General features: G+C 66.4%; 2 protein-coding genes across 2 annotated transcripts in view; both read right to left on the bottom strand.

Annotated features, from left to right (window-relative positions):
* Nucleotides 1–13,942, bottom strand: part of AAAS (aladin WD repeat nucleoporin) — an 85,851-nt gene extending 71,909 nt beyond the window's left edge. The window contains exon 1 of the mRNA XM_075049614.1: nt 13,933–13,942. The gene's annotated coding sequence lies outside the window, so the exon portion shown is untranslated. The remainder of the gene's footprint in view (nt 1–13,932) is intronic.
* On the bottom strand, nt 576–15,487 carry MAP3K12 (mitogen-activated protein kinase kinase kinase 12). Its single transcript, XM_075049606.1, has 14 exons — nt 15,366–15,487; nt 11,609–11,985; nt 10,922–11,105; nt 9,577–9,768; nt 8,604–8,762; nt 8,042–8,200; nt 7,506–7,614; nt 6,464–6,573; nt 6,136–6,252; nt 5,408–5,545; nt 4,302–4,749; nt 3,928–3,998; nt 3,181–3,442; nt 576–733 (listed from the first exon to the last, which is right to left on the bottom strand). Exons 2-14 carry the CDS (start codon nt 11,946–11,948, stop codon nt 641–643), a joined length of 2,382 nt encoding a protein of 793 aa, XP_074905707.1. The 5' UTR covers nt 11,949–11,985; nt 15,366–15,487; the 3' UTR covers nt 576–640.
* Nucleotides 15,488–15,808: the final 321 nt, after the last annotated feature.

The raw sequence follows: 15,808 nt of genomic DNA, 5'->3' as shown, positions 1-15,808 counted from the left end.
GGGCCCCCTGGCTGGATAAACCAGGCCTTGGGGGAGGGAGGGGGAGGGGGCAGATGGGGGGGTGTCTTTGGTACTCTAGATGTATTTTTGGGGGGTTTCTCTGCTTCTCCCTGTACCCTGCAAACTGGTCTTTAGTGGAAACCAGTATCCCAGCTGGGTATGTTGACTCTCTCTGCCTTGCCTCCTACCACCCCAGTCCATTTGGGACCTTCCTTGCTTTGGGGGGGTGGCAGCAATTACCCTCCCCTTCCCCCTGGGGCTCCAGCCCTGGGTCTCTGCCACCATCTAGTGCTCCCAGTTCCCCCAGTAAAGAAGGGGTGGGACTGGGAGCCCACCCCCCCCCCCAATTATCCTCTAGCCTGGCCTGGGGACACAGGCCCTTTCTCTCCACCTCTGGGGTGGGGGCTATTACAGTAGGGCCTACATAAACACAAGAGGCAGACAGACAACCTCTATCCCTGTTCTCTCCCCCCCCCCCCCCCCCGCCCCCAAATAACCCCCTGTGCCCCCTCCCTAAGTCCTGTTGTCCGTCCCCCCCAGCACAGAGACAGCACAGAGCTTTCTGTAGAGATCGATAGATATTTATATAAATATTTGGGGCTGTACAAGTGGGGGGTGTGCAGGGGGGTGGGGGGACAGGTCACAGGCCAGGGGGGGCCGTGGGTCGGGGGGGCCCCTCGCCGCTGCCTGAGTGGTCCAGCTCCGCGCTGTCGCAGTCTGAGTCTTCGGAGACCTGGGGGGGGATGTAAAGGTGTGTGGGGGTGTTAAACATCCTCAGAGCCTCCCCCGCCCCACAGCTGGTTCTGGGGGGGTTGGGACCCCCCTTCTGCAGGGCAGAGCCCTGAGGACCCCCCCTGTGGTAACCGGTTCTGGGGGATGCCCTTTCCATGGCCCCTGATGTTTGGGGGTTCCCCTGCCCAAGGTATCTGCCCCCGGGGCTCTTGAGGACCCTCTCCCCAAGCTGCTACATCCTGGGGGGCTTGCAAGACCCCCCCCTGCATGATGCCCAGTGCTGGGGGGACCCTCTTAATGTGGTAGTTGGTCCTGGGGGAGGGGCTTTGGGACCCCTTTCCTATCATACCTGAGACCCCCTCCCCATGGTACTTGAATTTGGGGTCTCATCCTGGGGGGGGGGCTCACAGGACCCCTCCCCATGGTATTTGGGGAGGTCTCAGGGGACCCCTGCCCCTTGCTTACTCTTGCTGGGGGCTGGGGCACCCCTTCCCCATGTTGTTGCCCACCCTGGGGGGCTTTGGGAACCCCATAACACCTGATCCTGGGGAGACCCCCTCTCACATGGTATCTGGTCCTGAGGGGGGCTCAGGGGGGACCCCTCCCCATGGTGCCTGTTCCTGGGGACCCCCTCCCGGTGATGCTTTATCCTGAGACCCCCTGCCTATGGTACCAAGTCCTGGGGGGCCCTGGCGGGCCCCTCCCCTATAGCACCTAGTCTTGGGGACCCCTGCAGCCCCCTCTCCTCAAGATGCTTGGTACTGGGGGACCCCCCCTCCACAGTAACCATCCCCAGGGGACTTAGGACCCCTTTTCCTCTGCTGCCCCATCACGGGGAGCCCTGGGGACCCCCTGGACATGATATCCAGCCCTGGGGGGATTTGAGGACCCCCCATGACAGTTGGTCTCTGTGGATCCTGAGAGCTCTTCCCTATGGGATCCATCCCGGGGGGGTGGGGTTCAGAGGACACCCCCTCCCCTTGCTACCTGTCCTGGGGAGCCCATGACCATGGTGCTTGGTTCTAGGGGACCCTGGCACCCCCTCTCCATAGTGTCCATCCCTGAAGGGGTTCTGGGACCCCCTCCCCATGGCACCTGAACCTTGCCCCCCCCCCCCCAGAGCCGATGGGCAGCCCCTCTCAAAGGTGCTAGGTCCTGGGGGGAATTATGGGACCCCCTCTACATGGTATGCGGTGCTGGGGGTCCTGGGGGAACCCCTCCCCCGATAGCCTGACCCAGGGGACCCCCCCTCCATACTTCCTATTTGGGGAGGGGGCCTGACACACCCCCCTACAGTATCTGTTCCTGACACCCTCCCACTCCATCCCCAAGGGGACACCCCCTGCCCATGGCACTTGTTTCAGGTGGTCTCAGGTTCCCCCAGCCACCCCCCCCGCCATGGTGTCCATCCTTGGGGGGCTCCAGGACCCTCCTGGGAGACCCCATGCTCCCCTACCCCCCCACCCATGGTACTTGGTTTTGGGGTCTCTGGGACACCCCCCCCTTCCCCTTGTTACCTTGCCATAGGGAGCTCACAAGACCCCCTCCCCATAGTAGCTCATCCTGGGGGGGCACTGGGGAGGTCCCCTTCCCCAAGGTCCTGGGGAGCCCCTGAGACCACCTGCCCATGATGTCCACCCTTGGGGGGGGGGCTGGGACATCACCCCCTCCCCCTGGTACTTGATCCTAGGGGGGTCTGGGGACCCTGATCCTGCCATACTCAGTGGGGGACACCCCCCCCCGCTTCCCCTTGCCAACCCCAGTGTGAGGGGCTCAGGGGACACCCCCCCCAGCCCTGGAGGACCTTAGGAACTCCCACCCAATGGCACCCATCCCTGGGGACCCTGAGGAACACCCTTCCCCTTGATAACCCCATCCTGGGGGCTCAGGGGACATCTCCTCCATAATACCTAGCCCTGGGGAAGCCTAGGGACCCCCCTACTCCATGGTACCCATCCCAGGGGGCCCTGGGGACCCCCTTCCCTTTGCTAACCTCATCCTGGGGGGGGCTCAGGGGATCCCTGCCCCACACTACCCAGCCCTAGGGGACCCTAAGGACCCCTGCAGCCCATAGTACCAAGCCATGGGCCATCCTAGAGACACCCTTCCCCTTGCTAATCCTGTCCTGGGGGGCTCAGGGGACACCCTACCCCATAACACCAAGCCCTGGGGGACCCTAGGGACCCCTACACCGTAATACCCAGCTCTGGGGGGACCCCAGGGACCCCCATCCAATGGCACCTATCCCTGGGGGGACCCTGAGAGATCTCCATGTCCTTGCTAACCCTATCCTCGAGGACCTTAAGGACCCCCACCCCATAGTACCAGCCCTGGGACACCCTAGGAACCCCCCACCCCATGCTGGGACCACCCCACCCCATGGTGTCACCCATCCCCGGGGGGGGCTGTGGGTGCTCCCCAGCACCCACCCTGGGGTGGGGGCATCACCTTGGGGCTGAGCCCCCCTTGACGGCGGCCAGGACCCTCGGGGGGAGCGGCATCCAGGGGGATCTCGGAGCCCTGGGAGAGCAGGTCCTCGGAACGGTCATCGGGACGCTCGTCCGTGTTGGTGCTGCCCACGTCGGGGGTGGCACTGTGCGAGGGCTCGCTCGTGTGCCCCTCGTCCCCGTCCCCGTCCCCGTCCCCATCCGAGAAGTTCTCCGAGCTGAAGGTCGACAGCGACTGGCGCTTGCTCATGCCCGGGGGCCACCTAGGGAGGGGGAGAGTGTGTGTGGGGGGGTGAGGACCAAGGGATTCGGGGACCCACAGCCTCCCCCTGCACCCATCCTGGGCACCTGCTGATTCCCTGCATCCATCCCAGGTGTCTGAGCACCCATGGATTACCCCCCTCCCCACCCATCTTAGGCATCCACGGACACCCCTGCACCCATCCTGGGCTGCTGAGCACCCATGGATTACCCCCCTCCCCACCCATCTTGGGCATCCGGGCATCCACGGACACCCCTGCACCCATCCTGGGCTGCTGAGCACCCATTGATACCCATCCAGGGCTTCCAAGCATCCATAGCCCCCCCCCCCGCCCCATCCATCCTGGGGGTCCAAGCACCCACTGGCCCCTTGCACCCACCCAGGGCACCCATGGACCCCCCCTCCTGCACCCATCCTGGGTGTCTGAGCACCCGTGGACACCCGGACGGACCCAGGCAGCCGACGGGGGTGGGGGTCAGCACCCACCTCTGCCGCAGCGGCAGCTCCACCTCGCTGTCCACTTCGCCCTCCTCCTCCTCCGATGAGACCCCCCGCTTCTGGGGGCAGAGCGGGGGGGGGGGGTGCATTAGGGTCATCCCACTGCTCCTCAGGAGGGACCCACCAGTCCTGACCCCCCCACCCCACCCCAGGAGGAACTCAGGGGTCCTGCCCCCCCCCAAGATGGACCCAAGGGTCCTGACCCCCCCCCTCCTCAGGAGGCCCCCCTGTGTCTGACCCCCCCCCCAAAACCCTTTCCCAGAAAAGATCCATCCCACTCCCCACTGCTGGGATGCACTTGGGGGTCCTGTCCCCCCCCAACCCCCCCCCAAAAAATGGACCCAGGCATCCGGCGCTCTCACCTGCCCACGGGTGACGGCCGCCCGGTACAGCAGCGCTGCGGGGGTGAGGTGCTGCCCGGCCCCCACTTTCCCCCCCCGGCCAGCCCCGCTCTCCCGTTCGGGCTCACCGGGAGCGGGGGGCTGTGGCGGGGGGGACCTTTGGGTGCCCGTCGCCCCCTCAGGTCCAGCATCAGGTACCGTGGCCGGGGGGACACCCGCAGCCTCCAGGGTGCCCCCGAGGAGGTCGGGGCCCGTGGTGGCTGGGGGGGGTCCGGGGAGCCCCCGGGGGGGTCCGGCCTCAGGACCCGGCTCCCCACAACCCCCCCGGGGTCCCGCTTTGCGATGGCGGCCCTTGGCCCGGCGGCTGCGCCCGGGCGAGGGGGGGCCCTTGGGACACCCCGGCAGGGCCACCTGCGCCATGGCTGCGTCCAGCTTGGGCAGCAGCACCTCCGGCTTCAGGATGTCGGGTCTGGGGGGGACACGACACGGGCAAGGGCTGCAGACGGGGACCCAAGCGTCTGGGAGCCCCCAGAACAGCCCCCACCCAGCCAGGAGGGACCCCCATGTCTAGACGCCCCCAAAAGACCCCCCCCTCCAAGGGACAGTGGCATCTGCAGCCCCAGAATCCCTACAAGATGTCAGATACCCGCACCCCCAGACTGCCCCCCCAAGGGTCGCCAGGCATCTGCATCCCCAGACCCCCCCCAGCCCAAAGGACCCCAGGCACCCAAGCCCCCAGACCTGGCCCCCCCAAAGGACCCAGGCGTGTGGGCTCCCAGCCCCCAAAGGACCCACACAGACCCCCCCCCCCGATGGACCCACACGTCCATGCCTCCTACCCAAAAGACCCACGTGTCCAAACCCCCAGAACCTCCCCCTCCCCAAAATACCCCAGACCTCCCCACCCCAAAGACACCAGGCACCCAAGCCCCCAGACCAAAGGACCCAGTATCTGGGCTCCCAGCCCCCCAGGCACCCACATGTCCCCAGCACCCCCAACCCCGAGGGACCCACACGTACATGCCCCTCCAACCCAAAGCACCCAGGCACCCAGACCCCCCCCACCCCAAAGGACCCAGGGTCCATCCCCCCGCCCTCCCTTGAGGGACCCAGGCGTCTGGGCGCACCGCTTGCCGTGGGGCGAGAGTTTCTGGGGGACGTTGCGTTTCTTGATGAGGGTCTCGACGGCGTTGCCGTGCAGGAGCCCCCGCGGCGCCCGCGGCTTGAAGAGCCCAGGGTAGCGCTTCTCCAGTGCCTGCTCCCGCCTGCCACGGGCCACGCGTGGGCACCCCGCACCCCAGGGACGCGGCGTGGGGTGGCCACGGCCTTGGGGTGGTGGCCATGGGGTGGGTAAGGGCTGGCCATGGGCTCAGAGGAGCCATGGGATGGGTATAGGGGTGATCATGGCCATGGGGTGGCCATGGGGTAGATACAGGGTTGGCCATGGCCATGGGGTAGATATAGGGTTGGCCATGGGGTAGATACAGAGTTGGCCATGGCCATGGGGTAGATATAGGGTTGGCCATGGGGTAGATACAGAGTTGGCCATGGCCATGGGGTAGATATAGGGTTGGCCATGGGGTAGATACAGAGTTGGCCATGGCCATGGGGTAGATATAGGGTTGGCCATGGGGTAGATACAGAGTTGGCCATGGCCATGGGGTAGATATAGCGTCGGCCATAGGGTGGCTTTGGGGTGGATATAAGATTGCCTGTGGCCATGGGGTAGTTATAGGCTTGGCCGTGGCCATGGGCTGGCTATGGGATCGTTGGCCATGGCCAACGGGTGCTACAGGATTGACCATGGCCATTGGCTGGCTATAGGCTTGGCCGTGGCTGTGGGGTGTCCACTCACCTGAGCAGCTCCTTCTCCTTGAGCTCCAGCTGCAGCATGAGGGCGCTGAGCTCCATGTAGAGGTTGTTGGCGCGCTCCAGCTTGCGCTCGTAGTGCTCCCGGATGTCCAGCGCGTGCCTGGCACCCAGGGCACGTATGGCATCGGCACACGCACCCCACCACGCACAGGGACAGGTCCCCAACAGCCCTCCCTGTACCCCAGCACCCCCTGATTACCCCTGCCCTTGGTCCCCCATATGTCCCTGATGCCCCAGTGTGCCCAGTATCCCCAGCTGGTCCTCAGAACCCCATGTCCCCAGTGTCCCCGTGTCCCGCAGACGGGCCCCACCGGAGCTCTTCGCGCCGGCGGTTGATGAGCTCCTCCTCCAGCCGGTGCAGACACGTCCCCTCTGACTTGATCTTCTCGAAGTGCAGCTTCACCTCCTCCCGCCACTCCGCCTGCGGCACACGGGCACCGGCTACCAAGGGCACTGGGCACCCCAGTCAGCGGGCACTCTGGGCACCAGCTACCATGGGCACTGGGCACTCTGGGCACCAGTTACTGCAGGCACTGGGCAGTCCAGGCACGGGGTACTGCAGGTACCGGGCACACTGGGCACCGGCTACCAAGGGCACTGGGCACCCCAGTCAGCGGGCACTCTGGGCACCAGCTACCATGGGCACTGGGCACTCTGGGCACCAGCTACCATGGGCACTGGGCACCCTGGACACCAGTTACTGCAGGCACTGGGCAGTCCAGGCATGGGGTACTGCAGGTACCGGGCACACTGGGCACCAGCTACCATGGGCACTGGGCACCACAGGTACCAGCTACTGTGGGCACTGGGCACCCCAGGCACTGGCTACTCCAGGCACTGGCTAACACAGGTACCAGGCACCCCAGGCACTGGCTACCATGGGCACTGGGCAACACTGGCACTGGCTACCATGGGCACTGGGCAACACTGGCACTGGCTACTGCAGGCACTGGTTACGGTGGATGCCAGCCACCATGGGCATGAGATACCCCAGACACCAGGTACCCTGGGCACTGGGATTGCCTGGGTGCAGCTGCTCTAGGCACTGGGATATACTGGGCCTGGATACCCTGGGCGCCAGCTACAGCTTGGCACCAGTTCTCCCAGCACCAGCCCTCACAGTCACTGGGATTTGAAGCAGGTCCCTGGGTGCTGGGGTATCCTGGGGCTCTTGGGGTGCTGGGGTCCCCAGGGTGCTGTGTACCAGGGATGTGAAGTAGGTGTCCTGCAGGGTTTGGGGGTCCCAGGGTGCTGGCGGGTTCCTGGATGCCGGGAATCCCAGGGCACTGGGGGTCCCTGGGTGCCAGCGGTCCTGAGGTGCTGGGGGTCCCGAGGTCCTGGGGTGCTGGGTACCTGGGATTTGAAGTAGGTCTCCTGGGGGGTGGAGAGGACGTCAGCAGAGGCGATGTCGAGGTGCAGCAGGATCTGGCGGAAGGACGGCCGGTTCCGGGGCTTGCTGTTCCTGGAGGGAGCGGCACGGCACTGGGTGTGGGCAGGGGGGGCCGGCTGGGTGCTGGGTGGGTGCCGAGCCTTTTTGGGACCACGGGCAGAGAAGGGTGCACAGGACACATGAGGTGTCCAAGACACACGGGGTGCAGCCTGGCATGGGATGCCCATGGGTGCAACCCCCAGGGTGGGGGCACCCCCAGGGTGGGGGGTCCCCCTACCACCAGGGGTCCCCCCCCCCGCACTGCCCACATTGGGGTGTCAATGGCAGGTCCCCCATGGCGTGACCCATCCATGGCATGGGTGCCCATAGTGCGTCCCCCAGGTGGGGTGTCCCCATGGTGGGGTGTCCCCAACAGGATTTCCCCAGGTGGGGTGACCCCAGGTGGGGTGTCCCCAGGTGGGGTGTCCCCACGGCGGGGTGTCCCCATGGGGGCACTCACCAGCACTGGCGCAGCAGCACCTTGAAGCCGTCAGGACAGCCGGAGGGGACGGGCAGGTGGAGGCTGTTGCTGCCCACCCCCCAGATGATGGCCGACGAGTCCACGTCCTTGTAGGGGATCTCACCCGTCAGCAGCTCCCACAGCACCACCCCAAAGGACCTGGGGGCAATGGTGACACCCACGGCCCCTGTCACCCACGGCTGGGCACCCCCAGTGTCCTGCTGTGCCCTGGTGCCCCCCGCCCTGGGTCCCCTCCCTGCTTCTGCCCATGCTGGTGTCCCCGGTGTTCCCTGCTGCTTCTGTGGTCCCTGATCTCCCTGCCCCTGCGATGTCCCTCCCGGTATCCCAAATGTCCCCATCTCTGGTCCCCTGCAGTGTCCCTGAGGCTTCATGTGTCTCTGCTGTCCCCTGCTCCTGTTGTGCCCAATGCTTCCTGTGCCCCCCAATGTCCCCGTTGCCTCTCCAAGCCCCCTGTGTTGCTGTCTCCCCAGTGCCACCACCGCTCCCTCGTGTCCCGAAGGTTCCCATGTCCCCGATGTCCCTGAGGTCCCTGTGTCCTCACCAGATGTCAACCTTCTCGGAGACAGGCTCGTTGCGGATGACCTCGGGTGCCATCCAGGCCACGGTGCCGGCAAAGGACATCTTGGTGCTCTTGTCAATGAGCTCCTTGGAGGTGCCAAAGTCCGAGATCTTCACCACGTCGTCGTAGGTGATGAGCATGCTGGGGGGCACCCGCTCAGCGCCACGCCAGCACCACGCCAATGACACGCCAATGACATGGGCACGGCACCGCCACAGGCATGCAACTGCTACAAGCATCATCGGGTCATGGGTATGCCACCACCATGGGCACAACACCGTCATGGACGTGGCACCACCATGGGCACAGCACTATCATGGGCATGCAACTGCTGTGAGCGTGGTCCTGGTGTGGGCACGCCACCACCACGGACACAGCACCGCCACCGCCACGAGGATGGCACCACCACGGTCATGCAATTGCTATGGGCATGGAACCACCATGGGTATGGTGCTGCCGTGGACATACAACTGTCACGGACATGCAACCACCAAGGTCATTGCAGTGCCGTAAGCAGAGCACTGTCACAGACACGTCACTGTCACGGGCATGTCACTGCCATGGACGCGCAGCCACCACAGACATGGCGCTGCTATGGACATGCAACTGCCACGGGCATGCAACCAGCACCGTCGCTGCTCTGCCAAGGGCATGGCACCACCGTGGACATGTCACCAGCAAGGACATGTCACCTCCATGGGCATGGCACCGCCATGGTCACTGTTCTGCCATGGTCACAGCACCAACAAGGGCATGGCACTGCCATGGACATGCAACCGTCACCAGCATGCAGCCACCGAGGACAAGGCACCAACAAGGGCATGGCACTGCCACGATCATGCAACCGCCACATGCATGTCCCCACCACGGGCACGGCACCATCGCGGGCACGCCATCACCTGGGGCGCCCACCCCAGCACCCACGGGTGCTCCCTGAGCCCCCATCCCCGCTCACTTGGGCGACTTGAGGTCGCGGTGGATGATCTTGTGGAGGTGCAGGTAGTTCATGCCGCCGGCGATGCCCATGGACCAGTCGACGAGGAGGGAGGGGGTGACCTTGCGCCCGGCGCGCAGCACCTCGTACAGCTGGCCCTGGGCGCAGAACTCCATGATGATGCAGTAGCAGGGTGCCTGGGTGCACACACCCCTGCGGGCACAGCGGCACCCTCAGCACCCGCTGCCTGGCCAGCCGGGGCACCCGGCAGCACCCAGCTGCACCGGAGCACCCAACTTCTCCAGGACACCCATCTGCACTCGGGTACCTGCCAGCACCCATCCATGCTGGGGCACCCATCTGCACCCAAGCCCACCCCCCCCGTTAGCAGTAGGAGCACCCATCTGCACCCAGACACCCAGTAGCACTGGGATACTGGGGCACTTATCCGAATCGGGGCTCCCATCAGCGCCAGAGCACTGGGGCACCCATCTGCACCCACATCGCCCTGCCCTGAGAGTGCCCCACCTGTGACAGACCTGTCCCATGTGTGGCCGTCCCCTGTGCCACACGTGGGACATGCCAGTGTGCCCCGTGCCCGTGGCATGTCAGTGCCCCGTGTCCATGCCATGTCCTGCCCACCCAGGTCCATGCCATGCTGATGTTCCCCGTGCACAAGCCGTGTTGGTGTCCCACGCCCGTGTTGCATCCATGACCCCTATGCCTGTGCCCATGGCATGTCCATGCCGTGTTCATGCCCATGTCATGTTCATGCTCCTGTCCGTGGCCTGTGCCCATGGTGTTCCCCATGCCCATGGCTTGCACATGGCACGTCCACACCTCATGCTGTATTCATGCCTATGACCATGACGTGTCCATGCCCTGTGCCCATGGTGTCCTCCCTGTCCGTGGCTTGCCCATGGCGTGTCCACGGCCCATGGCGTGTCCACAGCCATGCCATGTCCATGCCTCCATCCCTCATGCCCATGCCATGTCCATGTCTCTGCCCCATGCCCATGGCACATCCATGCCCCATACCATGTCCATGCCCATGCTGTGTCCGTGCCCTGTGCCCACGGTGTTCTCCATGCCCATGATGCTCTCCATGCCCCACGCCCATGGTTTGCCCATGCCATGTCCGTGTTCCATGCCCATAGCAGGTCCATGCCCCGTGCCACGTCCATGCCCTGTGCCCACAGCTTGTCCATGCCACCTCCACACTCCATGACCACGGCATGACCACGCCACGTGCCATGTCCGTGCCCTGTGCCCACGGTGTCCCCATGCCCATAGCACGTCCATGCCCCACGCCGTACCCGTGCCCTTGCCCCACGCCCACGCCGGTGCCAGCAGCACCCACGCTCACTTGAAGGTGATGATGTTGGGGTGCTTGAGCTTGCGCAGGTGCTTGATGTCGGTCTCCTTGAGGTCCCTCACCTTCTTCACGGCCACCTCCTCGCCGTGGAAGCGCCCCAGGAAGACGGCACCCTGCGCCCCGCTGCCCACCCACTGCAGGTCCAGGATCTCCTCGAAGGGCACTTCCCAGGGGTCTGCAGGCACCCATGCCCATGGCACCCGCGCACTGGCACCCCTGGCGCACCCACACCCACGGCACCCGCATGCTGGCGTGCCCAGGGTGCAGCCCCCCGCCTTGGCACCCTCACCCCAGCCCTACTGTTCCCACCCCATTGCACCCCACTCCCTGCCCCACTGCACCCTGCTTCGCCCCATCCCTGTCCCGCTGCACCCTCCGCGTCCTGCGGCACCCTCCTCTGCACCCTTTCTCCCACCCTATTGCCCACCCCTGTTGTCTCCTGCACCCCGGTACCCCAATCCCTGCCCCATAGCACCCTTCCTTACCCATAGCACCCTCCTTTGCCCCCACTTCACCCTCCCTGACCCCTTACACCCTCCCTTGCCGTCTAGCACCCTCCTGGCCCCACAGCACCCGTCTTTGCCCCCTCCCAGCCCCGTAGCACCCCCCTGGCCCCCTTGCCCCCTCCCAGCCCCATAGCACCCATGCTGCCCCCCCCCTTGCCCCGTGCCCCCTCACCTTCCTGGGGGTGCTTGTGCTCGGCGGCGTAGGCTTTGCCGATCATGGTCCAGACGGGCTTGAGGCACCCGAAAAGCCCCTCCAGGAACCCCCCACCCGCCTGGCACCGAAGGTGGGCGGCCTCGGCGGCCAGGGGTCCCGCTCCCTCGGAACCCAGGTCAGGGTGCCGGGGGGGCCCGCGACGGGGCCAGGCCTCCGGGGGGGCTGCGGGGGCTGCGGGGGCGGCGGGCAACACGTCGCGCAGCACGCACTGCGTGGGGGTCAGCTCCTGCTCCGGGGTCCCGTCCGAGGCCAGCGCCAGCGAGGGCGAGGGCGTCCGCGTCTCGTGCAGGCAGGCCATGGCGGGGGCCCCCCGCGCCCCCCCGCCGCCCCCCGGCCTGCGGGAGGGGTGTCAGCGGGACCGGGGGGGTGCACCCCGCCTCGCACCCACGGGTAGCCCCTTGCATGCGCGGGCACCCCTTTACACACGTGGGCACCCACGTGCACCCATCTGTGCAGCCCCACGTGTGTGTGTACGCACACCTCCAATGCACCCATGGGCACCCCCCTCGCATGCGTGGGCACCCCTTTACACACGTGGGCACCCACTTGCGCCCATGGGCAGCCCCTTGCGCGCACGGGCACCCCTTTACATGCATGTGCACGCACTTGCATGCATGTCTGCATCCCCACGTGTGTGTGCACCCCCTTGCATGCGTGGGCACCCCTTTACACGTGTGTGCACCCGCTTGCACCCATGTGTGCAGCCCCACGTGTGTGTGTATGCACACCCCCTTGCACTTGTGGGCACCTCTACACACGTGGGCACCCCCTTGCACTCATGCATGCAGCCCCATGTGTGTGTGCACCCATGGGCAGCCCCTTGCATGCATAGGCACCCCTTTACACGCGTGTACACCCACTTGCACCCATAGGCAGCCCCTTGCATGCATGGGCACCCCTTTACATGCATGGGCACCCCCTTGCACCCATGGGCACCCCCTTGCATGCATGGGCACTCCTTTACACATGTGTGCACCCACGTCTGCAGCCCCACGTGTGTGTGTGTGCACACCCCCTTGCACCCATGGGCAACCGCTTGCATGCGTGGGCACCCCTTTACAAACATGGGCAGCCCCTTACATGCATGGGCACCCCTTTACACGTGTGTGCACCCCCTTGCACCCACGGGCATCCCTTGCATGCATGGGCACTCCTTTACATGCACATGCACCCACTTGCATGAATGTCTGCAGCCCCACGTGTGTGTGTGCACCCCCTTGCACCCATGGGCATCCCTTGCATGCATGTGCACCCCTTTACATGCATGTGCACCCACGTGTGCAGCCCCATGTATGTGTGTGCACCCCCTTGCACCCATGGCCAGCTCCTTGCATGCATGGGCACCCCTTTACACACGTATGCACCCACTTGCACCCATGGGCAGCCCCTTGCGTGCACGGGCACCCCTTTACATGCATATGCACCCACTTGCATGCATGTCTGCATCCCCACATGTGTGTGCACCCCCTTGCACCCATGGGCAGCCCCTTGCATGCATGGGTACCCCTTTACACGTGTGTGCACCCACTTGCACCCATGTGTGCATCCCCACATGTGTGTGTGTGCGCGCACCCCCTTGCACCCGTGGGTACCTCTTTACACACATGTGCACCCCCTTGCATGCATGGGCACCCCTCTACACACGTGGGCACCCCCTTGCACCCATGTCTGCAGCCCCATGTGCATGTGAACCCACGTGCACCCCCTTGCATGCATGTGCACCCACTTGCATGCACGTCTGCAGCCCCACATGTGTGTGCACCCCCTTGCACCCACGGGCAGCCCCTTGCATGCATGGGCACCCCTTTACACACGTGTGTGCAGCCCCACGTGCCCGTGCACCCCCGTGTGCAGCTCCATATGTGTAACCCCTTGCACTTGCATGCACCCCCTTGCATGCTCTGCAACCCCTTGCACCCATGTCTGCAGCCCCACGTGTGTGCACCCCCTTGCACTCATGTCACCCCCCCTTACCTGCACGTGCATGCCCTTGCACTCACACGTGCAGCCCCACATGTGTGTGCACCCCCAGCACGTCTATGCACTCCCTTGCACCCAGATGCACCCTTACGCACCCGTGCACCCCCCCTTGCACCCCCAAGTGCAGCCCTGCACCTCTGGGCACCCCTTGCAGGCACCTGCAGCCCCTTGCACACGTGTGTGCACCCCTACACGTGTTTGCACGCCCTCTCCTGTGTGTGCACCCCCGGTTTGTGTGTGTGCACACATGTACCCTTCCTCCCACCCGTGTGTGCACTCCTATGCGTGTGCACCCACTAGGCCGGGGGGGAAAACGGGGGGGGGCTGTAATGCACAGAGGGCACACGAGCGTGCGAGAGGATGCACGAGTGTGCAAGAGGGCGTACGGGCAAATAAGGGTGTGCAAGAGTGTGCGGGAGCGTGCAAGAGGGCGTGCAAGGCCGCACGCGGTGTGCAAACGTGCCAGGGGAAACTGAGGCAGGGCTGGTGGGGGACACACGTGTCCGGGGGGGCCCCAGGGGCTGAGGGGTCCCTGGGGGGGGGGATCAGGCCTGATCCAGCTCCCCTGAAAATTTGGGGGGGGGAGTTGCCATGGCAACAGTGGAGCCGGTGGATGAGGTCATCACTAAAATTAGGTGGGGGGGGGGTGAGTCACCGCGGGGGGCGTGGGCGGGGCTTAGCGTCACCCCGAAGGACCCAGGCGTGCGGGCCCGGGGGGGGGGGAGGGACACGACACGACACGACCCGCCCCTCCAGGTGTCGTGTCCCCCCCGTGGTGACATCACGTCACGCGGTGACGTCATCCCGGTAAGGGATGGAGCCTTCCCCCCGCCCCCCCCCCAAGCGGGTCCGAAAGGGAAACTGAGGCAGCAGCGGGGGAACCAGCGACCCGGGGAGGGGGGAGGCGGGAAGGGTGTGTGTCTGTCACGACATGCGACAGCGCCGGCCGCGTGTCGCGACAGAGCGGAGCTGGGAGGAGGGGAGTGGGGGGGGAGAGCGCCCCCGCGCCGCCCCCGCCGACATGGCATGTCGGGATATGGCGGCCTGTCGCGACACGGGGAGGGGCGGGGAGAGTGGGACGGGCTGCGAGGGGCACACGGCGGTGCGGGGGCCGTGGGGGGGGGAGCACACACGTGTGCAAGCGGGTGCACAGGCCTGTGAGGGCTGCTCACGCGTGGAGGGGGTGCACACGCGTGTGCAGAGGCACGCGAGGGTGCACACACGTGTGCAAGTGTTTGCACACGCGGGTGCAAAGGGGATGCACAAGCGTGCCGGGGGGGGCACATCCGTGTCGGGGGAGGGGGAGGGACACGGACACACGCACGGGTGGCGGCATGCGTGGACGCACCTGCAGGCCTTGCACGCGCGTGTGCCAGGGGGGCACACGCGCGTGCACGGGGGTGCAAGCACGTCTGCAAAGGGGCGGGGGGGGGGTGTCACACGTGTGCACGGAGCTACCCCCGCGTGTGCAAGAGCAGCTCACACATGCGGGGGGGGGGGTGCGGGGGGGCACACGCGTGTGCAAAAGGCCGCTCGTGTCCCATCCCCCCCCCAACCCAGGCCCCACCGAACCCCGGGGAGGACCCGGGCGTCCGGGGGGGGGGGGGAAGGGGAACATGTGTCCCCCCCCCCCTCCCCGCCATCCCGGCCGCATCCCTGGTCCTACCCCCCCTCCCCGGTGCCGCCCCCCCCCCCCCCTCCCCGGGCCTCCCCGCCGCGGCCCCGGTGCCGGTACCTGGGGGGGGGTCCGGGCCCCGCGCCCGGTGGGGGCGATGCCGGTGGTGCCGGTGGTGGCGGGGGCGATGCCGGTGATGCCGGGGGTGGTGCCGGGGCCGGGGCTGGGCCCGGCGGGGCCGGGGCGCGGGCGGGCGGGGCCGGTACCGGGGCCGGTGCCGCGGTCAGGGCGAGCGGCGCGGAACGGCCCCGCCCGGCGCTCGGCGCGGCCCCGCCCCGCCCGCCCCGCCCCGGCCCCGATACCGGCACCGGCAGCACACACCGGCACCGGCACCCTATACCGGCACCCCTATACCGGCACCGGCACCCCATACCGGCACCAGGACCCTATACCGGCACCGGGACCCCATACCGGCACCGGCACCATATACCGGGACCCCATACCGGCACCGGGACCCCTATACTGGCACCGGCACCGGCACCCCATACCGGCACCAGGACCCT

The sequence above is a fragment of the Buteo buteo genome, chromosome 17 (genome assembly GCF_964188355.1).
Source record: "Buteo buteo chromosome 17, bButBut1.hap1.1, whole genome shotgun sequence".
NCBI lineage: Eukaryota > Metazoa > Chordata > Aves > Accipitriformes > Accipitridae > Buteo > Buteo buteo.
The sequence above is the reverse complement of the archived record's forward strand: the minus strand, read 5'-3'. Positions and strand labels throughout refer to the sequence as shown.